The 26,630-nt window shown below is 37.2% G+C and overlaps 1 protein-coding gene across 1 annotated transcript; it reads left to right on the top strand.

Annotated features, from left to right (window-relative positions):
- The first annotated feature begins 241 nt into the window (after window positions 1-241).
- On the top strand, window positions 242-26,630 carry LOC124363759 (facilitated trehalose transporter Tret1-like). The gene is made up of 7 exons (XM_046819021.1): window positions 242-311; window positions 15,192-15,433; window positions 23,482-23,746; window positions 23,853-24,073; window positions 24,184-24,310; window positions 25,451-25,641; window positions 26,034-26,630. Exons 1-7 carry the CDS (start codon window positions 242-244, stop codon window positions 26,322-26,324), a joined length of 1,407 nt encoding a protein of 468 aa, XP_046674977.1. The 3' UTR covers window positions 26,325-26,630.

Here is a 26,630-nt window from a genome sequence, read left to right as displayed (position 1 = left end):
GTTTCGTCCCACTTCACAGGCGTACGTCCTGAGCGCCACAGAGAACAGGGCGACAATGTACAGCAGAGCGACATCCAGGAGCAGCGCCGCTAGGTCAAAACTGCGCTGCGACACGAAGATCGCACACAGAGCGGATATCGAGAAGAGCTGGAGGATCAGAAACTCGCAAGAAGACAGCTTCAGGGTAGGCGTGGGGTGTTTCTTGTACGTGCCGATGGTGATGGTCGCCCCCATCGGGATCATGATGGCCCCGGACACTAGGGTCCTGATGGCTCCTGCGTCCCGAGTCCTCTTCTACGTGACTCCTGAGAGTTGGAGGCCGCCGTTTAGGAGGTGGAGGGAGCTGACCAGGAAAAAACAGGTCGACTATAGATGCAATTACATATCTTATAGAATAGGTTGTCGATGGCCTGAACAGGCGGGAACATGTGCTAAGCATATTTCTTGACATGTCAAAAACTTTTGACTGCGTGCATCATTAAACACTGCTGCTCCAGTTAGAATCATATGACATTCGTGGTCTGTTGCTTGCATGGCTCTTATCTTATCTCAAATATAGTGATCAGAACATTCAGATTGTGAATGTCATATCAGAAAAGGTATGCCTTACGGTGTCCCTCTCAAGGATCGATCCTTGGGCCAGTTTTGTTTTTGATATACGTAAGTAAAAAATTTAAAATCGTCGATCCAAAAAGGACGAATGGTTAAATAATGTGATGATACGTCTGTCTGTATTTCATCTAAAACTTTTCAAGATTTGGAAATTGATTCAGTTATAGAACTGAATTCATGCATTCAAAATCTTTAGAAATTAATCTGAAGCCAAACCATTCAAAATCAAAAGTTATGAAGTTCACTCTAAACCGTCAGGAAAATTCAGCAGAACCTTGTGTATTTGTGGAAGACGTTGTTCTCGAAGTTATAGACTCCACAACATTCCTAGGAATGTACCTTGATCAAGGTCTGACTTGGAATGATCACGTTGACAAAGTTTGCACTACGGTACCGTCAGGTATTCATGCATTGTGCATCTTGTCAAAAACATGTTCTCCGGAATTCTTACAAATGGCCTATTTTGCCCTTGTTTATTCTCACCTTTCATACGGAATTTGACTTTGGGAAGTTGTTTCCAACAACAGTTTTTGGGAGTACTCAGACTTCAGAAGAAAGAGGTCAGAATTCTTTCTGGGTTAAACTACGAAGAGTCATGTAGAGATACTCACGGAGCTTGGGTTGCTGACATTACGCTGCTTCTACATTCATGAAGTGTTATTATACTGCAATTATTCTGCATCTTACGGTGCATGGGCTGGGAGGTCCACAATTATGGGACTAGGAGGCAGAGATATCTCACGTCTTCAGCAACACAGAACTGTTTCTTTTGCGAACCTTCCCAAACAAGTTGGCGTCAAATTAAATAAAAGGCTCCCTAAAGAGCTAAAGGCACTCCAACAATTTTAATCATTACAAAGCTCAGTAGAAACACATTTTGTTGTCAAATGCGTTTTACTGTGTCGATGGGTTCCTGACATGCCGCTGGGATAAGTTCTCTAATTTCTGTGCAGGTCTGACGGTCCTAATAGTACTGAATGAGAGAATGAATGATCACTTATGTATGTATGAATGTATGTGAGAATGCCTTAGCTATGGGAGTTAAAACAACTGACGCTTGCAATACAATGTACATATTGTCAAACTGCAATAAAGATTATTATTATGTTTTGACGAATCAACGTAACTCCCTCCCCCACATCCCATAAAAGTTTAAAATAGAATAAACCAACGGAAAATAACTCAAATTAAACATCTTTGGAAAAACCATTTAAACCATCAGAAACAAAATGACTACCATTATGTCCAAAACATTTACCATTTGAAACAAAGTAAAGTTCTTTAACTGGATGCTATGCTGGATGGAATCTCCTTAGAGGCCTACAGAATTTTAATTATTATTCTTTACTTACCGAGATATTTAAAGTAAAATGTAACATTTCCTCAAAATTCCTGGGAATACACCTTAATCGAGGGTTGACTTGGAATGAGCACATCAATCATGCTTGCGCAAAAATTTCCTCAGGCGTTTATGTCTTGAGATCCTTAGGAAAATACTGCCCTAGTCAGGTACTGATAATGGCTTAATTTTTAATGTTATGGCTTAATTTACCCCCATTTGTCTTACGGAGTGGTCCTGTGGGGAGCGTGCGCAAGCTCTCAGTTTCAGAGAGGATTCAAACTCCCAAAAAAAGCTATTCGAATAATCGCAAAAATAAAATTCAGACAGTCGTGCAGGCAAGCTTTTAAGGAATTGCAGCTGTTAGCTCTCCCGTGTCTGTACATTTTGGAAACCACTTTGTTTGTAAGTGTGCCTTAACCAGAGGCCGGGTCATACGTATGCATGAGACACGAGGTAGAGAATTACTACGAACTGCAAGCTGCAGAAAAGTGGTTTTTGAACACCTGCCCTCACAGGCAGGTGTTAATTTTATTAACAGACTGCCAAATTCAATAAAAACTTCCCTAACGCCCAAGGCGTTCAAAATGCGCCTTAAACACCTTTTGGTGTCACAAGCATTTTATAATGCAGGGGAATTTTTAGCATTTAACTGGGAGACCGCCCAATTACACGACTGATTCTGATGTTTAAAGTGGAATATATTGGCGAAGGATGAAAGGTGCATAAGTGTAAAATTGTATATGTGAATGAGAACTTTGTGGTATGAACGAAAGAAATTGTATATTAAAATTTGTGACGTTTGCTGTATAATGAAATATTGTTGCTGCAATAAAAACTGATTTGATTTGATTTGACATGGCGAGTTAAGAGTTTTTTTAAAATTAATTTTTTCGTATGTTAAAGATAGGTAATCTCCTCAAGTTCACTGGTAAGACAGATAGAGAGGTAATTGTGGTAGAACACAGGTTTCAGTTATCACACAGAGCGTACCATAATTACACAATTCTTACACAAAGTGTTTAGTTCTCGGTGGAGTGCGAGCGTGTAGTGTCGGCATATATACACAGGCCGCGGGTACTTCAGGCGGGAGGACTATGCAACTAGGTGTCGAAAGAGATTCACTTCTCTACCTGTAAATAGTGATAAATAACCTTTGAAACCCACACAGGACCATCAAATGGTAACCTGTTTGGACACTTACACCTCAGTAGCGGTACTTGTTCTCCTTTTTGCTAATTTGTAGGAACTTATATTAGTTTGGTAACATTTTGGACCACCCTGAAATCCCAGCGTATATTTTGTGTATTTTAAAATACATTTCGATCTTCTTCGCAATACAAGTTCTCATTTTAAAATACAAAATATTATTATAACATTAATATTACTAACTAAAGAATTGACCGTTTGTTCAACGTAGTTTGAGTATCTCAAGTGAATTTTGGTCTAGATGTCACTTACTTATTATAAATAAATGGTGTCGAATAGAAATATTGTTTACGAATTTCATGACATACGTAAACTGAAAAATATTATATAACTTCTTGATTTGTGTAAATATAAACTTCAAGTATACTTTAATTTTTAATAAAAAATCGTTTAACTTTAATTATGGATTAAAGTTTTGAAGGAAATAGATAATTATTAAAATATTGCCGTATAGTAGTTCTTTATAACCAATAAGTCCAGAGGGTTCACTTATGGCTGGTCTATGCCTTCTATATCTCCTTTCATAGGGTAGAGCAAAACACGTTGTATGACGTTCATCTGGGCAAACCCATGGATGTCCAGGAACGTCATTTTACTAACTCAAAATGTAGAGATATTGGGGTGTAAGGGTAGATGCTAGCTCTAGTCTACTAAGGAGGCTGACTGTTGGGAGTTGGTGGGGTTCCTCACGTTTTAAAGACGGTTCCTATATTTTGATTTTTACTAGATCCCTGACGAAGCCGGGTCCCGGCAACCTCTCTCACACGCTAAGCAACTCACTTTAAATGTTCACCACATTAACAATAAACACCTATATTACCTCTGAAGAAAATGTCACTGTTTAATTAGTATCCATCCATGTATTCGAGCAAAAGAAAAATTGTTATGTTTTATTGTGGATTTTGATAACGAAAAATATAGAGTTAAACACGGTTTTTTTATTAAAAATTTAGCTTTCTCAACTATAACTCATCATTATTCCAAAAGTAATGACAGTAAAAAAAATCATATACTGTTGTCTTACAGAATGTCATGCCATCAATTGAGCGTTCTAAGTTAGTAATTAAATACGTAATTATTTTTTTTGTAAACCCAGCCTCCATTATTTAATTCATAATATCATCATTTAACTAACTACAGACGTAGTTTATGTTATTACTACTGTGACAGAAACGAACAATGTATTGTGGACCGTACGAACCACTGTAATTTGAAGTGTAAGCCCACGCCATCTGTTAGCTGATAAGGGAACTGTGCCCACCTGCCGGCTAACTGCAGTAGATAACCTCATACGCCTTCATCTCTGCGATACTCTCCGCCGTACGGTACAGTATCAACGCAAGATACGGCGCTCTCTCATCTTTAAAATGATGGCCCATAAAACACATGATCAGTTGATGAGCGTGGCCCAGGACAAGTGTATTGGTCCTAAAAGGGATCGAGTAAGTAGTAAATTATACTGTATCACATTATTAGAACCATGACGCAATTGTTTATTTAAAACCTGAATTTACTTTGTTACTACATCGTTTTTAAGCTTTTATAAAAACAAAGGAAGACTTGACATAGAATCCAATAGAAATAAGCAATGAATGCGTTAAAAAGTAAGTTTGAAGTGGAAAAGAAATATCGAAAGACTATATTCGAAGAATCACTGTGCGGAGGAAGTAGAACGCGTTTGAGAAACCAAGGGAAATATCAAAGGGCATAGTAAATTCTGCAGAACATTCAAACTGGAGTTTGATGCTAAAATACAGATAAGTTTGCTAACCTCGATTGTGAATTGTCTGAAAAAAATAAGGAGCTTGACTGCAGAAAACCCCGTTATTCAAAATAAATGTGTACTCGTAGATGCACACTCTAATACATCCTTTATATACTAGCGTTAATTTATGTATTAATTAACGGGGTTCTTCGTATGGAGATGCCGCACGACACCTTCCTCGTAGGTTATGCAGATGACATTGCCGTAGTCATAACCGCGAGGGAGTTGGATGAGGCCCAGAGATTGCTAAGTCTAGCTCTGAGGCGAATACTCTGTTGGATGGGTGAGCATGGACTGTCTTTGGCCACCGAGAAGACAGAGATCGTGCTTCTCACCAGGAGGAGGATAGATCCCGTCGTGCAGCTAAAACGTCAACACGGAGCTCATCGATACCAAAACGCTGCGTCAAGTATCTAGGAGTGAGAATGGATTCCCGTATGACATTCTGGGACCACATCGCCTGTGCGGCCGAGAAAGCTGAAAAGATTGTGGCCAATCTGAGTAGGCTCATGACCAACGTCGGTGGACCAACAGAGGCTAAGCGCCGAGTCCTCATGTCCGTGACGAACTCGGTTATCCTCTACGGTTGCGAGATATGGGCGGATGCCTTGCGGCAGAAGCGTTAATACAGGAAGAAGGTCGTGGCGGTGCAGAGGAGAGGAGCTCTCCGGATTTCATCTGCCTATCGTACCGTTTCGGAGCCGGCCGTCCTTGTGATTGGGGGGGGGGGGGTGGGGGGGTAATTCCTATCGATCTTCTTGCTCTTGAGCGGAAGCGTGTATACGATGGGAATGGCACTGTCAGCCGTGCTACTGCCCGTTCGCACACAATGGATGAGTGGCAAACTCGATGGGAGACGGAGAGTCGAGGACGTTGGTCTTTTAGGCTCATAGGTGATCTGAGGGGATGGACCGAAAGAGAGCATGGAGAGGTAGACCGTGCCAGCTTCTCACTGGGCACGGTTGTTTCGGCTTTCTACCTTAACAGAATGGGGAAGATCCCGAGTCCGGAATGCCAGTACGGGGATTCGGATGCGGACGATGCCTTGCACACCTTCTTCAAATGTAGAAGGTGGGAAACGGAGAGAAGGGAGCTGGAGGCAGCTATCGGGCATGTTTCGCCGGAGACTCTTATAGAAGAGATGTTGTCCAGTCCCGAATCGTGGAACGCTGTCGCTGCGTTCTGCAAGAGGGTGCTAAGGCAAAAAAGAAGAAGAGAGCAGCTATAAAGCACCAGAATAGCTCATGCTGGTGGATTTTAGAATGAAGTAATGCCCATTGGGCGAACGATGGAACCCTCTTGAAGTAGTTGCAGAGATGCGTTCCCGAGAGGGTTTCCAATGCCTGGACCGGTAGGTTTTTAGTGGGTGAGAGTCCCACACACCTGGACGAACACCTGTCCCTGAAGGTGCATAATGCATTTTCCTATCGTAAAAAAAAAACAAAAAAAATGCTTTTTGGCGTTTTTTCAGAGATTGTAACTTTTTTATTTTTGTAACACGTATTAAATAAAACGAACTTTTTAATTACTTAATAATATATACTCAAAGATTAGGTTTACTAGAATTCACAAGATGTTCCAAAACTTTCATTAAATGCAAGACACCATAATATTAAAAATATTAGTGTAATATCAATTTATTTTATATGTGTGTGTTTTTTCAAGTAGATGTTCATACTAATATTTTCCCAACAAACATTATTTGGGTCTTTTCTATTATGTCCATGCATTCTCTATTTTAATTTCTGTAGCCACCAACTGTTTTTTCCATTCATTATTACAGAGCGTGAGTCTTATAGATATTAATGGAGGCAGTAAATGATTTGCGATGAGTTTTAAAATTGTACCGAGCTCCAAAAGACCCTAGCTTGCCTATTCAAAACTCAGATCACGCGATGCATGCCCGCTGCGCAGCGCTTTGCGCTGCTTGCTCTTTTAGAAAATAAATTAACTCGAGCTTGCAAAGTCCAAGCCCAGATCAACTCACCAAGCTTTATTGAACAAGAAAAGATATGACTGCTTACACACACAAAACTCAGACAGAACGAACGCAGGTTTCATTACAGGCAAAAGATAAGCGTCGCGCGTTTATCATTGATAAGGTAAGACGAGTTTATACTAGAAGTAGTACCTGGAGTACTGCCCTACGAACTAATTATTGTCAAAAACCTAGCTTAACCTAACCTTAATTGCCTTTAGAAATTACATTTGTAGCTCTAGTAACGTAATCTAACTTATAGAAATTAAAATAGAGAATTCGGGGACATACTAGAAAAGACCCCATTATTTAAATTAATACTGATGTAGTTTATCTGACAATCCAACTACCAATGAGTTTTAGATAGTCCAGTAGGATATAAAAATGGACGTGATGATAAACTGTAGTGGAAGTGTAAGCCCATGCCATCTGTGAGCTGATAAGAGAACTATGCCCACCTGCCGGCTAACTGGAGAAGATACCCGCATGTCAGGATTAGTTCCAAACTTAGCCGCCACGGAGCAGCACTGCAAAGAAGTAAATTGATGTTTCTGTTCTTTGTTATAATTTTTAAACTAGTTTAATTTTGTAAACTGATTTGTAAACGAGATGACCATAGAATTTTATGTATAGAACCATAACAATTATTTAATTTGTAATAGCATAATCGTTTCAAATAACTTATATTTCAACACCTTTTTGATGGAAGCTGCCAGTGGCCGAAACATTGTAGTCTTTGTAGCAGTTCACAGAAGACTTTAGTCCAAGAGTCCGTGTCCAAGAGCGTCCAAACGTCGGTAACTAACTAACAAAGACCGAAGATTTTCAAGGTCTGAAACTTCTCAGAGGCCAAATACCAAACGTTTTTGGGTAGCAAATCCAACATTTGTATGTAACGTTAAGAAACATTTCTCATACGGGGTGAGTATAAAGTCTGTATACATTTATTTGATACTTTAGCTAGATCCGTGTTTGTTGCAGGTGATTTGAGAGAATGCTTACATCTAGGGACCAACCAGCTTTTGTTAGTGCCCGTTTGGTCGAGATGATTTACAAACAGGTGCAAGAGAATTTTATCCGTAAGTTAAAAAAACCAAGCCCAGAAGAAAAACAGTCCGGAATATTATAAAACAATTTACACGCATAGGAAATCATGTTGATGAGAAACTCAAAGCTACATATTAAAGACACATGCATACCACATCCAGGTTGTGCATAAGCTTGAGGCTGAGGATTGTGCAACTCGACAGGCTTTGTGCTGTGATATGCTGCAGGCTGTGGAGAAATGAGAATCTCGTGGAACATGTTTTATTCAGTGAAGATTATGGTTATACAGTGTGCCGTTACTTTCGTGTTTGGTAAGAATTTTAATTATTGTGTTAGGCCTACTTAACATAGTTTTAGAGATGAATGGTCGTGTGGAATATAAGAACAGTTAAAAACGTTGTAAAATAATATAATATGTAGACTATAAAAAACTAATATTTCGCATACGACTGCTCGACATTAATGGCAATAAAGGAATAGTGCAGAGTAACTGTGTAATATAGAGCACAGATTTTCAGTTCTCGGTGGAGTGCGAGCGTGTAGTGTCGCCATATATACACAGGCCGCGGGGACTGCAGGTAGGAGGACCGATGCTTCTAGGTGTCAATAGGGATTCACATCTCTACCTGTAAATAGTTTACAATACATAATAAACCCTCAAGGACTCATCAAAAGACTATCCTTGAGGACACTTACACCTCAGGAGCGGCACTTGTTCTCCTTTTGTTGAATTGTGTAGAAAATTACTAATAACGTAATACTTAATTTTTAATGAAAAAGTGTCATTTACCATATAAAATACCAAACTACCATATACACAACCTATTATATAAACATTAAATTTATATTTTCCACGTTATAGAGTATACATTAAAAGCACGGTACTATACAAAGAAAGAGCACGCAATGTTCACTTCAAAAACAAAAACCTCTTTTAGAACTCTCAGGCCATTTACAAATATATGTTTGCTATTCTTGTGTTGTATCAAATACTTACTAAAGCACGCACATTTTTTCTCAGTTTCCAAACATCCAGAGCGTTTTTAGACAAGCTGTGGCTTGTTCCTGTCCAGTCCCACGATCAATCTTTGGGTTCCTATCGGTTTTTTGATCCAGTATACAGTAAAAATAATCGCCAATCTGTCAACATTTTCAGTGTTTGTGAGCAATTTACCATCCTATTGTAAAAATAATGAATCTTCACAAGTGACAGTTGATGAACATAAAGTAGGTGAAATTGGTGCAACTAATTAAACCTATTAAAAGCAAGTTTATCGTAATTGATTGCGGAATTGCTTCAAAAGTAACCTTTAAACGGTTACTTTGAAGGTTATTTTTGACGATGGAAGGATTGTGAAGGAAACGGGATTTTTCCGGACATTTCCCATCGTTCAGTGAAACTATAAATCAGTAACACCACGTTTCGAGATCTGCAATCTGATCTCTTCTTCAGGTAATAACTAACCTAACACATAATTACAAACTAGGTTAAAATAAACAAATCATACCAAAGCGTTGTGGCACGCCTAAGTCAAGAATCACAACTACCATTTTGTTTGTCCAACTTCACTAACTCTAAAAACATGCACTTAATAAAAAAACTACACACAACACTAATCATTAAAACTGAACTACAGAATACAGGTCACAATACGTCTGCATTCATCTACCAACAACCTACGACTGTAGATCAGTTTGCAGATCTCGAAACGTAGTGTTACTGATTTCTTGTTTCACTGAACGATGGCAAATGTCCGGAAAAATCCTGTTTCCTTCACTTAAACGGTATGAGCCTAAAAAGTACGAGTACATTTCGTATCCGGTGACCGAAGTACAGGTAGAAGCCATTAAAAATAGTAACAACTAACCTCACTTTCGTGGTTGCTGCGTGAAGGTGAAATTCAAGTATTTAGGGTTTTGAAAAAATTGAATTATTATAATGTGGAATGAATGCTTTGTAATGAATAATTCGCTTTTACGTAAATTCGTAAAAAATAGTTACAAGGTTTGAAGTTGTATATTTGATTGTGATTTTTTCAAAGTTTCAACATAAATGTTTAATTTTTGACAAACATTAATATTAGGCGATTGATTAGGTGATTGAAGTCCCGAATTCCCCCCCCCCCCCCAAGTTAGTGCACCCCTGCAACGTCGCACATCCAAACCTATATATGTTTTATATATATTTTGCAATTTTTAAAACTTGTATTCCTCCTCTTTTTTGACATTTCTTAAGGATTTAAGTGTATCCATTCAAACTTAGGAAAAGGAATGGTTATATTTTAGTAATTATGTAGGCCCTATAATAGCGGAAAACAAAAACATGTTTCAGATTTATCAAGTCATTTACAATAATGTTTGTTCCAACGTGTTTTTTTTATATATCAGGTATGTTTCCAGACAGTGGACGTACAATTATTAACTTGTCTACAACATTACGGGAATAAAATTATGAACATGCTTACTACCGTAGTTCGTATATACACAGACAAACTTACATCACTATAGCAGATCAGGTAGGTGCTGGCACCTAGCGGCAGCTCTAGGAACTACTAGAAACTGGTCCAACGCACAGTACTACTGTATATAATCAAACTACAATCTTTACTCTCATCTTCATATCGTGTACCGTACTACGATCATTGAAACTGTTGGGTTTACAGGAGTAAAGAAAGAACCAAATAATGCTTTATAAGATAATTGAAACTGTCTGTAGAAGAATAGTTATAATCTAACACATAACAGCTTTTAAAATCAACGATGAAGTAGAACAATACCTTAAACAACTTAACTATCCCAAAAATGAGGCGTTTAAAACCAACGTGTCCTTTATCCACTTTGAAAACACGTTGGGGAAATCGATAATAGTTTTTAACACAACTCTTATTTAATTTTTTAAAAACTTTAACCATGATATTTCAAGGATAAAAGTATTATTTAAAAACCTCAAAACATTTCACAGTAATGAATAATAAATATTATTTTAAATAGAAAAAATAATTGGAGAATGGACAGTTTGAATTTGGAACGTGAATAAGAGACGTTTGGGAAATTGAAGAAGCTATTTTTTGTATGGGTCGGAGACATTTTGTTTTTGAAAGTATTAACATTGAGATAGAATGTGTAAAATAAAGATTGTAATAAAAGTAGAATGTTATAAATATTTTTATTATAAACAAAAAATTACAAAATTTGTTATACCAAAAAATTAAGTCTTCCTCTTTTAATATATCTTCTTTTGTCACTTCACACATTATTATAAATAACGTATTATGTTAATAAATTTTGTTGTTACGTTGTATAAAAAGTGTTTAAACTTAATAAAAGTTTTGTTAAGAAAAAGTCATGTCTTTCTTCTTTTTTTATTTTCTCTTCCTTCCTCACTTCACTCGTAATTAAACACTACTTGCTAAGTGAGGTGTTTAAACACCTTTGTGGTTACAATTAGAATTTTTGAGTAACGATTTAGGTGTATACATTTTCCGCTTTTTTTCATTTTTGGACTATTTTGTATTTCTGGTTCTCTTCCTGTACAGGTAATGGTTTTATCTTACCACACTGACTAACATCCTGCGGGTCTTTTTCGTTTAAGGGCCAGCACCTTACAAACATACTATACCTGACTGACAGTGCATTTAATCGTTTTTTTGGTCTTTTGTGCTGACCCTTAAACGAAAAAGACCCCATCCTGCTTCTCAGCTTCCATTTTCACTTTCGCTTTAACACAAAAGAATAAAGTACTTAAAAATATCACTAATAGAACTTGCATAACTAACACAAGAAATCTAGACAACTACAAACGTGCAAACAGGTTATGTTTACAGCAATGAATCTAGTTGGATTGTTAAAGATTCATAACCAGCCGTTTAGCAGTTGTACCACTACAAAACCAAATGTTCAGGTTTTGGACAAGAGGCCATTTAGAATTAAATTGCAGTGGACTAGAGTCTCTGCAGGCAAGTTAGAACTAAAGACATTTTGCTTCTGAAGATTAAATATGACGCCATTTTGGATCTGCTTTGAAATAAAAGATTTATTTAGGAACTGAAGATGCCTTTTAAATTAAATTGTAAGACATAAAAGGGACGTTTTGGAACTAAAACTCGTTTTTTTCAATAGAAGATATGATAGGAAACAGAAAATAACAAACTTTATTTAGAAAAAAAATTTTGGTTCTAAATTTTAGGAAGAAAAAACACTCTACGTTTCAGTTCTCGGTGGAGTGCGAGCGTGTAGTGTCGCGATAATATACACAGACCGCGGGGACTTCAGGCGGGGAGGACCGATGCTACTAGGTGTCGAAAGAGATTCACTTCTCTACCGAGAGATTTACTTCTCTCCTTAAAACTTGGACCCACCGTGGTGGACTATCAAATAGTAATATCGGTGGACACTTACACCTCAGTAGCGGCACTTGTTCTCCTTTTGTTAATTTGTGGAAATTAACATAAATTTGGTAACATTTTGACAGCTGTAACGAAAATGTTTTCGAAATGTATTTTGTAAGTTGTGTTTTGATGCATTCCTTAATATCCTTAATAATCGTTATCTTTACATAGCCTTTATCAAGATCATCTTTATCTTTGTCTTTCTCATCCTAACACGAGTCATCAGTTTAAAATTCAAGTTTTTAATGATCTATCTACGATGATGGTAAAAAATTATTATTTGATCAATAATATCTCAGTGAAATGTAGGCTACTCCTATGTGGTAAAAAGTATTAGGTAAATTCAATTTAGTGTTCCTAGTAAATTTAAAAAGAGTGACAGACCTAATCGCTTGTATTAATTTAATAAATAAGTACCATTGATATTGTTGCATTAAGAAAATAATAGTTATGACTGTTTTGAAGTCTTTAAGAACATAAATTCACCATCATCATCATCAGACGTTTCCGTTATCACGGGTCGTCGTACACAGCCTCCTCCACTTTTGTCTGTCATTCCAGGTCTCCTCTTCCTCCACCTGTATTTTCTGTAGTCCCCTTCTCTCTATGTCTTGCCACACTTGGTCTTCCCATCTTCCTCTCGGTCTCCCTCTTGGCCTTCTTCCTCTTTCCTCCTTCTCCAGTGCTATTCTAGGCATTCTATTATCTCCCATCCTCTTCACATGCCCCATCCACTGTATTCTTCTTCCTTCCATTGTCTCTTGCAGAGAAACTGCCTTCAATCTTTCTCTAGTTATTTCGTTCCTTATTCTATCTCTTCTTGTACTCTTCTCTATCCCTCTTAAAAATCTCATTTCTGCAGCTTGCAATCTGCTTAAATAATTTTTAGTCCACGTCCACGTCTCTGCTCAATATAATAAAATTTGGTTGGAAATAAGATTTATACATCAATACTTTTGATTCTTTCCCAATGTTCATAACATTCTTTCCCAAGAACATAAATTATTTCGTACAAATGACGACGTAGAAAACCTCTACAAATAATGTTTAGTAAGAGCTATATATAACGGTTCTAGCACAAGAAACATTTAATAACTTCTCGCTGATTATAGATGGTTGAGCGTTAGTGAAGAGGCTGAAAAATATCACTTCTCTGCTTGCTGTCGGTCTATTATAGACTGTACTGAAATTTTCCCATGTCCCTCGAGTGATAGGCTTCGATTACTCTCAGTAGATATAATCATAGATTTTTAATCAGCCACCTCCTCCTCTTTATTATTCTCATCTGTTGCATGTATGTCCAAAGAACGATAACAAAACTGTGCATGTGCACTGTAAAATTCAAACACAATATTATTAATTTTTGGAGGTAACCATTTATTATTAATTTTTTACTACTCTGGTAGGGATTGTGGTAGGCCCAAGGTCAGTGGCAAATAGTTTTTGCATGCAGACGTATTACAATCTGTATAATATTTTGGTTCGGATTTTAATAATTAGTATTTGTTTTTCTTCGTTCTTAGAAATAGTGAGCTTAGAGTGAGATACAACACGTTTATTGTGATTGTTGACTTATGCGTGTCATACCGCTTTGGTATATTTGGTTTATTTTACCCTAGGTTGTAGTTATCCGCCTGAGGAAGAGATCAGATAACAGAACTCGAAACGTAGTATAGATGAATGGTTAATTTTCTAAACATAATGTTGCCTTTAGAATGCGCCCATCATCAAAACGAGCTATTTACTTTATTGTAGTTGATGTAATTTCTAATCTATGTTGTTAGAGTAAACGATCGATGTATGTATTATCATCGATAACTGCAACTAAGAAAATGTTGACCACTTTCGCTGCTAAGAAAACTAATTTGTTTGCACGATAACTAGAAGACGAGTTAACTTATAGACTTGAAAATTTGCGTGAAGCCTTTAATTTAATAGAGTCAACATTATGATTGAAGTTGGTTCGTGTCACTTCGTGGATTTTGGCTGGGCGTTAGTGAATATATTACATTGATCTTTACGTTGACCATGATGTCAAGGAGAAAATAGCGGAATAAATAAATTTGTAAACAATCTGACCACAAGCGAACGACATTTTAACATGTGAAATATTAACACATATGTTTATTAATCACCTCAACACATATAAAAACCATTAAGCTCTTAGGTATATTTATAGATAATAAGTTAAACTTTAAGAATCACATCAACAATACTTCCTTAAAATGCCAGAAAGATATAGGAATTAAAAATCCATTGTATGTGGTTCAAAGGGCGCAACACCAGAGTTTGCAGTGAATATTTATAAAAGTTTTATAAGAAGTAAGTTAGACTATGGATCATTTTTGTTTGGTCATGTCTGTAACAAAGAATTGAAGAAACTAGATGCAATACAAAACCAAGCTTTAAGAATATCATTAGGGGCATTTAAGACCACTCCAATCATTGCTCTACAAACTGAAGCTAACATACTACCATTAAATATCAGAAGATCAATACTTACAGATAAGTTAGTTTACAAAATATTATCAGAACAATGTCATCCTGCATACAGAAGTCTCATGTTTCTCAACATGCTAACTGAATGTAGACCATATTGGAGAAGGAAGACTAAACCATTGTATTTACACTCCCTTACAAAAATCAATTCTTTTGACCCAAACTTATCACTTAAAGAAAGCTGTAAAACCTTCTGGGACTTTAAACAACCTATATTAACAATGGACAATGAAATAAAATTTGTCTTCACACTCGAATATCCAAAAAAGGTAAGCAACAACACTATTGTAAAACAACGTTTTCTCGAAGTAACCTCAGAGAAAATATACAAACAATCGCTAAAAATATATACAGATGGATCAAAAACCGAGAATGGTGCTGGTGCAGCGTTCTACATTCCAGAATTGGATATCAGAGGTAAATTCTCCCTGCAAGAAGGAATATCCAGCTACTCAGCTGAGCTTATAGCCATATTGCAAGCAACCTTCACACTCGCCACCATCAGACAAAAAGACATCATAATATTCTCCGATTCACAAGCAGCCATAACAGCACTGAGTAACGTATACAACTACTCCAAAGGGGAAGGTATTCCGGTGAGTATCATCCATAATGTAATAGACAGTGGCAAGAACGTCACTTTTCACTGGGTTCCAGCACACGTAGGTATTTATCATAACGAATATATAGATAACCTAGCAAAACAAGCCATAGCAGACGGCACAAAATTGTTCAATATTTACATCCCAACATCTGACTTCAAAGCCTATCAACAAAGGCAGTATGCAGTAGCATATAAGCAGGTATGCCAACGTACACCAAAAGCGGCATGGTACAAAGAAATAGAAAGTACGACAGGCCATAGCCCTTGGTTCATCATGACAAACTTCAAAAGGTGGGAGATAGTCAATGTAATTAGAATGAGATTTGGACATGCTCGGGTCAATACAAAGTTGTTTGACATCAAACAATATTTCACACCACTTTGTTTAAGTTGTACCCTCGCTGAACGAGAATCCCTTGACCACGTTATTCTACGATGCCCAGCCTACGAGTTTGCGAGAGACCTGCGCTTTAAGATTAAATAATCTACTTAGATCACATAATATGAATTTGATTGATATATTAAAACTTCATAACATAGAAATATACAAGGAACTCAACCAATTTTTAAAACAAATAAAAAAACACATATAGCTTCAAAGACAGTACACCAACATATATGTCCCTGAGAACCACGAGGCGTCATGGGAATTCACCCGAGCCTGTTTAATTAGTAAACGAAGAAAAAAAAAAAAAAAAAAAACATCTTTGGTGACTTGCTTTGTGGATTTTAATTATACACTGATATGAAACCCAACACAATGAAGACAGATGTAAATGTATCATCTGGCAAGATGTCCCGAAAATGATTTCATCTGTAGACTTTGAGTTTTTCATGATACATAATTTTGCTATGGGGAAAACTGATGAATTAAGTACTGGCTATAACGCCTACAATATTTGGTTAGGCAATCACAACGCAAGTAAGCATTCAGAAAGTATAGTGCCGAGGGCAAGGCGCGTTGTATTGGCATTATGGGGGGGGGGGGGGGTGGGGGGGGGGGGGGGTGGGGGGGGGGGGGGGTGGGGGGGGGGGGGGGTGGGGGGGGGGGGGGGTGGGGGGGGGGGGGGGTGGGGGGTCCAAGTCACCCTATGGGATTTTGCTGAGCGTTAGTACATATTTTTAGATTGTTTTAGTGGGAGAACAGTGATGGCAACGAGAACATAGCATAAGAATAAATAAGTTTTTGTACATTAGATTGAGTACAAATCACATGAGATTTCATATAATGAGGTCGTATTCACAACATGTAGCTTATTGATAGCAGTAAAAAAGAAAAAATAATACTAGTGTAAGATAAACGCTAAATTTGTCCTCCCTTCCGGGTAGACCTAATGTGCGTTATATTATCGGCTCTCTAACTGAGAGAATCACGGGTTTCAAATCCCGGGGAGGGCTAATCAAGTATAAAACAAAAAACAAGAATAAACGAGTGAACATCGAAGCACTACATAGCTGAAGCTGAGGCTTAAAAAAAAGAGATAACAAAAAGCGCCTAAATTTCGGTGCCAAGATTTTAAAGAATTTCAAGCGCATTCTTGAGTTTGTAGTAGTCCTCAGCTAAACTTTTCCCATAAAAACTTTAAGGAAACTTAATAATTTTCTCAAAGACTCTGCCTAACCTACACTGTTTATGAAACCGTACAATCGATTTAACAAAATTGCGAATGGACGCATGTGGGAAAGATACCTCCGAAGGAAGATTTCAATTATGCATGAAACTTCATTTCTCATATAGTATCTAACACTAAAAACGAAAGTGCATGATAACCCATGAAAATTTGCGACCTCATTTAAACAGTTTATTGAAGCCTATCGCTCCAGTAGGCCTGAACATAAGTACCTAATTTTGTTTGAACGGGAAATGCCGCACTGTAAACATTTGTTTACTATAAGATATTTGCCTGTCCTATCTAGGGAATGAAATGGGCTATACAACTTGACAATTTTTGCATGTGACCGTCACCAACTGCACGACTCATCTTATATGTCGAACATGTGGTGTGAGCGTACGGCTACATTGTTGTAATTTAACAAGCAATGTGGGAAAAATCTTTTCTACCAGAAAACCACGGGGATCTCAAAGTCATATTTTTGTTCGAAGAGTTTTTCCTGAGAAAAAAAAAAAAACAAAAAAGTCATGTAAACTGTCCGCCCTAACTTTATAGGTTGAAGGTTTCTTGATAGAAAACCGTGGGTCCTTAGTTAGTAGTATTAAATTTGGGTTTCGAATTGAGTTACTTAAAAAAATAAAAATAATCTTTTTATTCTTCAAAATGCCTTTCCCTAGAGAGCGATAAAATCTAAATAAACATTTTAAACCCATAGAATTCCATGAGGCAGATTAAGTTTTTAAACGGCGGCATTTTAAAAAATTAACATGCGATTAAAAAACTTGTTTCAATTAAGATTTCAATTTTATTATGTTAAGGAATATGAAAAGATAGTATAAAACATAATATAAGTACATACTATAAAAGACTATAAAATTCCCTAAGTACGATTTCCTTGTACATCGGCATTTTCTAAAAATCTTATTTCACATTTAAAAAATATTTTAAAAATTTCATTATATTGAAACAAATAAAAAAACGACACATTTTCCCGTAAATTAAAAACACCCACTTAGTAACTCGCATGAGAGAATTACCACTGAGTAAAATTTATTTACTTGCAGCAGGTTAGGTTAGGTTAGGCTCGGTTAGGTTATTTTATAGGTTAGTTTTAGGTTTAGGTTTTTGGATAGGTTCAGTAGGTTAGGTTCTGTTAGGTTAGGTAAGTTTTAGGCTGTATATTACTTTCAGCAATGCTGACCATGCAGTATAATTTGATGTATTTTTCCCATAAATTTTTTTGACACCTGAAGGCAGTTTTTTATATGCCGTTACCCTAAACCAGTAAATGTGAAAGTTTATGCATATTTTTATTTTGTTCATTTATGTACTACATTATGCATCTCAAATGTAGCTTTTAAATGTAGTTTTATTTTTTGCCTTAGTAAAATATGTAAGTTTAATTTTTGTTTCAATACATATAGTTTTTTACGGCCCTGATTTTACTTTGCTTCTACGCACATCTATGTTTTTATAGTTTAGACTTTGTCCTTGTTTGTAAATTTTGGTTTCAGAAATTTAGCTGGTGGAATACATTTACAACTTACAAATAAGAGCCCCACCGTGTAAGCCGCCTGTTCTTGCGTAAAGGATAATTTATTGCAAGTTGGCCTCGTTTAAATAATCCGAGACCTCGTGACATAAGTTTTCCCCTCTCCCGTACTACAAACCAAGTCTTACAAACTGAGTTTTTTTAAACCAACTTCTACGTTTACGGAAACAAAACTTTAAATATATACACGAGTTAATTAGTTACGAAAACGTTTGCTAATGAAATACGGTTACAAAACCAAATATTAATTAGAATTCTACAAAACAATAATATTTGCAAAAACTGCAAATTAATATCCAAGTATATAATAAAACCTTTATAAATAACCGCGAAAGAAAATAACTGCAATAAGCCAACACAAAAATCATCAAAACATTGGCAGCCCATGATAAAGAAACTATATTGATAGCTTGATTGGTCATATTGGTTAAGCTTCAGCCAATCACGATGTAAGTGCCCCCCCCCTCCAACACAACTGTATAAGCGGGTATAGATTATTGGCAGTTTCCCATGTTTTATTGAAGATGGCTCTCCTAACCAGGTTTAAATACTTAAAGATTTAGTTTTGTGGTTATTAATTAAAAATTTCTCTACGCCATGTGAACCGGAAAAATTCTATTCGACTTATTTGAGTTTCATCATGCCCTTTTACATCCTTGATTTTGACCCTAGCGATATTGTAGGTATCTCATTTAATAGATATAATTTATGTTACCTAACGATTTTTGGATTTTTGTAAGGCGTATACTTTTAAATATTCTTTTTACTACGGTATACGTTTTTTAAATAACTAAACGATAAAGTAAAACAAAGCTCGGTAATCTTTCTGAATGGCCCAAAAAAGGATAAAAAACTACGTAGTATGACGTATAGATTATATCTTTAAATGAGACACCTCAATGCACAGCGCCTGGAATCTGAACGTTCTCATAGACTTGATTCCTGGAATCTGTAATAATGTTGGTTTGAAGAGATCCAAAACAATTCGGCGACGAAGGAGCTCAAAATGTACTCTTTACATCGTTTCGACATCAGACGGACGCAGACTAAAAAAATAATAAAATACAAGTGAAGAGGAATTCTCATTGTCTCATCAGGTGCACAACTGAGTGTATTGTGGTATTTAGACCCGATCTAGAAGCACGATGGAGCAACCGAGTTTTCTACACCTGAAGAGCTATGGTGGGAAGGGTTTGATTTTCAATTGTTTGGATTCCACCCTTCCCACTATAACTTGTAGGTTTTTATAGACATTTTTGTTATGGGAGCTACAATCGAGATGGCCTCTAGTAGCCTAGAGCCCACTCTTGAAACGATGATCATGACAGTCGCCCACGTAAGCCTAAGAACTAATAACTTAAAACGCTTTCTCTTCCGTTTTTGGCACAAAGAGCACAAGAACACATTGCACCAGTTTATTTATACAGTAGGAAAGTTTCACTATACAGCTGTATTGGAGCAATGATTCCATTAAGCCTGCAATGTGGTCCAACATATGTCCCTCGATGTCAGTTTTTTCCTCCGCTAATTCCGATTGGGGTCCTGGTATGGCTATGTCTTTGTTTAAAATTATAGGATCAAACAACAACTTTGCTTCTTACCTTGGTGCTGTATTAGCCTATTCATCGACCTTTTGAAACAGTAAAGTTGTTTTCACACCCTGTCCTTAATATATCTTTGATGAACTAGATATCCAAACACCCCAATAAAGAATCTAGCTTTGTTTGTTTTGTTGTTGCATGTCCTCTAATCTAAATTTTTATGACCATGGAATTTAAATTGACAAGGACAATTTTATCGTTTCTAAGGAGAAAAAAGCGTTCGTTGTGATTTTTAGATGAATTTTAAACCTGGAACCCAAACCACTGTAAACAGTAATTTGTTCAAATATTTACTCTATCAAACCTGGTCTATAAATTTTTCAATTCGTTATACAAGCCTTCCACATCAAGATTTTTTCAGAAGGCGAAACAGATAGAGGATCAGACAATGGTGTGGATGTAAAAAATGTTTGTTAAATCTTCCATAGCTCCTTTAAGATAGACTTTTCTGGAATACAAGAAAATAATGTTTTTTGGTCACCTCCCCACTTGAAAGTTACAACCACTTAACGCGAACTTCGGGCCAGAAAATTGTTATAATCAGAGGACCAAAATAGAAATTGCTGAAGATCAAACCAATGTAAAATTGTGTTACCAGTGTGTACAACTGAAACCTTTGGGGAGCGACCATTGTTTTCATTATAAAAAAAACTCAATGTACTACAAACATTTTTTTTAATGTGTAATTTTCTTCAATTATTATTTTTTTAAATATAATATTTTTCTTATGTAATTAATTGAATACTCCCCTTAAGTTCTACCTCATTATACATACTATTGAAATTTTACAAGTTTTACTTCATTCATTTTTATTTGCCCCTGATTAAAAATATGTTCTAATTTTCCACTTTAAATTCCTATAAACTTCACGTGGAGAGGTCACCAACATTCCATTTTTTTCTGTATTCCATGGAAATTACTTAGAGAGTTGTGAATTTAACCTAAAAATATTTTTTAACCTCAAAATAGATGGCAGGCACCTTATTAGTGAATCAGAATAATGAGTTAGTGAGAACACTTCCCACCGAAGTGTCACAGTCATGTATGTTTATATTTACATCGCCGTGACGATGTGCGTACGCCTGATACGTCACGTCGAGGACGATACACAGCTGATACTCTTGTTTGCAAACAGCCGATTTTATAGGTTTGTAAACAAGTAATTTACCGCCGGCTATTGCTCCAAGATGTCAGCCTAACTGTTTGTTGATCGTCTGTGGCTTAGATTCGGTCTAATTGCTTCCTCTGAACTACACTGGACTTAACTTGTCTTGTAGGACATTACTGTGCTGTCGAACCTCGATGGAACTTTGCAGCTTTATCTGATTATCTTAATGTTGTTTACCCAGTGGACGTAACTAGAGGGGGGGAGTAAGGAGGATTAACTCCCCCCCCCTGTCACAAACAACCCCGAAGAAATTTTGAAAACAACGGCACCCCAACTTGGTTTAAATACAGCAATGAAACATTTTACGTTGAATTATGCCTATTCAATTTATTTAAATTTAGATTTATTCCATACTCCCAGGTTGGTTTGCTCTTCTATCAGATATCCGCCCCAAACTCAAGTTCTAGTACTGCTGCCACTGGTGTTATCACATTGGCAGCTAAGAGCCTAATTTTTCGTCTAATAGTACATAATTATATATACATGGGGATAAGCAGTTTAGGAGGAACAAAAGTTTCTGAATTTAGTGGCGCCTCGTTTTTTTTTTTCGAAAATCCAAACTGCGAATTGTAAATTGCAGAATGAGACATTTCTTAAACATCCCCCTTTTATGGTCATGATACTGAAGAGTACCAAAAAAATTAAAGCAAAATATATGAACAAATTGGGCCGGCAAGGGTTGTGAAAAAGAGAAAAGGCCTGATAAATATGTAAAGAAATAGAAATACATCAGTGATGAATACTGCCCCTAATATATCTTTAGTAATGAAGAAATGGGGTTCGCGAATAATAGTTTTAATAAATCAAAATAAATCACTTATATGGCGATAAATAACAACATGCGAAGACAGTTTTCAGATTAATATTGCTTATAGATAGGAACATGTACAAACTATTGGAAAATACGTACAATCGTGAAAAGGGTGAACATTAGCTAACAATTACGTCATGCTCATTAATTTGGAATTTGTTTTTGTTGTTTACTACTAATCCAAAGTTTGAAGTTAAAATAAATGGGGGGGGGGGTGGGGGGGGGGGGGGGTGGGGGGGGGGGGGGGTGGGGGGGGGGGGGGGTGGGGGGGGGGGGGGGTGGGGGGGGGGGGGGGTGGGGGGGGTTCCATCAGGTAAACTTTCAGAGAGGAACTTTACTTCAGGCAAGCTTTCAGAGAGGAAGTTTCTTTAGGTAAGATTTCAGAGAGGAAGTCTTTACAGGTTGTACAATTTCCAAAATAATAATCTGTTTCTTGCATTTTTTCACAATTTAAATTGTATCGCAATAGTCAATATGGTAACCCTGACATGAAAATTGTCTCACAGTAAAATTTGTCACAAATTTGCTCTAACCTATTTGCGGTGGTCTATCTCAGGTCTTGCCTATCCTTATATCATATATCCCAGAGACTCTTTGTAGACGCTTTGGACACAAACAGGCGTTTGAGAGTAGTTTAAATTGATTTGGGTTGTTGCGGTTTTTTTATTCCTTCAATGAGGTTGTTGATAAATGTAACTCTGACTTGTTGCTGTTGGATAACACCAATCTGAACTGTTGAAATTTGAAGTTGTCCCTGCCTCTAGTGGCATATTGGTGAATGTCTCCGCCACATATCTGCATGCACCCTGACCTGCAGTACATGATCACCTGACACATACAGAGGCAAAAAAAATCAGCAATCCCAACTTCTGAAAAGTTTTCCTTCACAACTTTCTGTAATTCAGCTTGCCAAGTTAGTTTGAGGACACAATATGTTTAGCACAATTAACCCATAATCTCACACCATAAGCAAAATGAGTATGGGTGAAGCCCTAACTTTTAATTGACAGATTCACGTAAACCAACAATCACAAGCTCTCTTAACTCTTAGTGAGAATTGATATTTTGGTGATAACTCTTTTTTGAGCATGATTATTCGAGCTTAGATGTTAACAATACTACGCGTAGCATCCACAGGACTTCATATTTCATCTATATTGCCCACGACCCCAATTTTGGGGTTTTATTACAAAAGCAAATCTTTCTCTCATGTTTAGTATAGAACTTTTCAGTTCAATGTCGAGGGTGTGTTGTGACTATGAGCTTTTCACTGAACCACAATAACTCCGCTATAATTTAACTTGTACAGACTTAATTTTAAGGCATTTGGAAATTATCTCATTACAGATCTTGTTCATAACCAATTTGCATGTCACTTGACAGGTGTATCACTTCAGTACCTGATCGGTTCCTTCTTGCCCTGGTATTGGCTGGCCTTCATCAACGGATGTATCCCTACAGTTGCGTTCATCTCTGCGTTCTTCTTACCCGAGTCTCCCCAGTTCTTGATCAACAAGGGTCGGACTGAGGAGGCAAGAGCTGCTCTGCGAAAAGTAAGAGGTGAGAGTGTCTTGACAGTAAATTTTCGTCCTCTATCATTTTTTATGGTATTTTGAAAATCCTCTAGAGGAACGATAATGTTTTGACTGAATCGATTGTCGACTAGGGGCCTCATGTGATGTCGATGACGAGTTGCAAGACCTGATCGACTTCGTCAACAAATCAGCGGCCAAAAACGCGACAAGTGAGCCAGCAAAAACCAGCGTCCTCAGTGAGGTCTTGAAACCTGCGGCACTCAAACCCTTCACCATCCTTGCGCTGTACTTCCTCCTCCTACAGTTCTCCGGGCTCAACCCCGTCACGTTCTACGCTGTCGAGATCATCCAGGTAGAGTCCATAGTACCATTAGCATCTTCAGTTTTTTATGCTGTGGCCAAAACCAAACTTCATAGCCAGTTGATTCGAGTTGCTAATTCAAACATTGTCTTGGATCACAGGAGTCCGGGGCCAACATGAACAAGTACGCTGCCACGATCATCCTAGGACTGGTTAGACTGGGGTTCACTGTTATCTCTTGCATCCTGATGAGGCGGCTGGGCAGGCGACCCATGACATTCATGTCCAGTAAGTGGAGCCCTGTCATTTGATTCATTACTGTCTATCAAGCTTTTCCTTATGATTAACAACACCTTGTGATTATCCTAAAGAAATAGACATTACTACTTCATCTACAAGGGCGACATCCAGAGTGGTCAGAATGGATAGTCTTTCCATTGATGAAATTCCTGCCAGAATTCTTGCTTCATCACGTATTTTTGTTTTGGACCATTCGATATAAAGGAGATAATCATAAATTCTACTTAAATCCAGACTTTTCTCACCAGAATTATTGGAGAGTTATAGAAACAATTTATCAACTGATATTTATTCAATTCTTTGTTTGAAGATTGTTTTTGACGATGAAAGGATTATGAAGGAAGTAGGATTTTCCGAACATTTGCCATCGTTCAGTCGTAAAAGAACCAGTAACAACTACGTTTCGAGATCTGTAATACGATCTTTTCTTCAGGTAAATAACTAACCGAACACATAATTATTACACACTAGGTTAAAATAAACAAATCATACCAGAGCGTTATGACACGTGTAAGTCAGGAATCACAATCACTATGATGTCAACGCCACTAACTCTAAAACATGCACTTAATAAAAACTAAACACAACACACATTGTTACTAATTAAAATAATAATACGAGATAATGCGGAATTATTGTTTGTGTTTGTTTAGCCCTTACAATGCCTAAATTTCGTTTTTCTGTTTTTATGAATCTGTTATAGATTATGCTGCCGGATTGGAAGCAAAAAGTTAACATTTTTCTTTTTAAAGGAGAAGCCGAAGATATAAATTAATATCGACAGAATCATATATTGGATTCAAAGATTTGTCATAGCTTCTTTATTATTGATGCTTTTTGATTTTATCATATCAACATGTTAATTGTAGGCCCTTTGAAGTAAAGTAGAATAATTTTAGATCTTCGTAATCTCTGGTTAGCTCTAAGAATGGAAAAGGTTTACCCTCATCCATACTATTCCCATTCTCAACCTAAATTCCTGTAGGTTTTGTTGTTACCATAAAAACCATCAACGTAAGAAGTTAAAGCAGCCAGCCAAAATGATGTAAGTGGTTTCATGCAAGTAGTTGAGTTCTCTGGCCTGTATTTTGTTTCCATGAATGCCCACGACAAGCGTAATCTGTCCAGGTGTTGGCTGTGGATTAACTATGGTCGGGCTGGGATCCTACATGTACATGGGAGAGCAATGGGCGGCCGAGGGCAAGGAGAAGTCCGCCACTTGGATTCCGATCCTCAACCTCTTCGTTTTCATGACCGCCTCGACCATGGGGTACCTCACGGTGCCTTGGGTCATGATCGGGGAAGTTTATCCATCCAAGGTTGGTAATCTCTTTGCTCTGCTCTTTGCAAGATTGTCCAAATCTTCAAAAATTACGAAATGTTTTAATCAGTAGTAGGTATATCTACTTTAAGCTTGAAGCGGGTGTTTTTTACGCCATTGGCATTTTAATCGGTGATATTAATCGTATTTTAGAGAAAAGTTCCAAATCATTTGTAAATTTTTATTGACCTCCTTGGAAACCGAACCCGTGATTTCTCGGTTAGAGAAGTTTATCCATCCAATGTTGGTAACCTCTTTGCTTGGTTGTCAACAGATGTGTATTTTGTAATAATCGATGAGTCTTTGCCAAAGCATTGTGCTTGTAAGGCGTCTGTGACAATTATGTAATTAAATAATAATAATAAACTATGTGGCTTTCGCTACTTTTAGGTAAGGGGGATCATGGGGGGTCTCACGACTTTCGTGGGCCACTTCTGCATCTTCCTCGTCGTCAAGACCTTCCCGCTCTTCCAGTCAATCAGCAAGTTCGGGACGTTCATCTTCTACGGGGTCGTATCCCTCCTGGCCACCATCTTCTTCTACCTCTTCCTGCCGGAGACCCAAGGTCGCACCTTGCAGGAGATCGAGGACTACTTCAGCGGCAGGACGAAGACTCTGGGACCGTCGAAGGACACCACTAACAACAACAACGTGAAGAAGACCAGTATGAGTGGGCCCTGAACTATTGCTCAAATGTAGGAAACTATTACATTTTATAAATGTAATAGTTAGAATACCAAAGAATACTGTACTCCGAACCTCAGATGCTTCGACATTCGAGAGGTATCAATTCTGTAAATACGTTTTTCTAGAGAACGTTAGCTGTAAGTACGAATGGAATTTTTCAAAATTGTAAACTCCAATTACATTTGATCCATTTTTTACAAAGCGTAATTTATTTCGGAACAGAATATTACGTATGAAAATACTTGACTGTGTATAGTCTAATTTTGTAAATAAATAAATAGCAACATTTATTTAGAAAAA

Source organism: Homalodisca vitripennis, chromosome 5, assembly GCF_021130785.1.
Source record: "Homalodisca vitripennis isolate AUS2020 chromosome 5, UT_GWSS_2.1, whole genome shotgun sequence".
Lineage (NCBI taxonomy): Eukaryota > Metazoa > Arthropoda > Insecta > Hemiptera > Cicadellidae > Homalodisca > Homalodisca vitripennis.
Note: the sequence above shows the minus strand (reverse complement) of the source record. Positions and strands in the feature narration are given on the sequence as shown.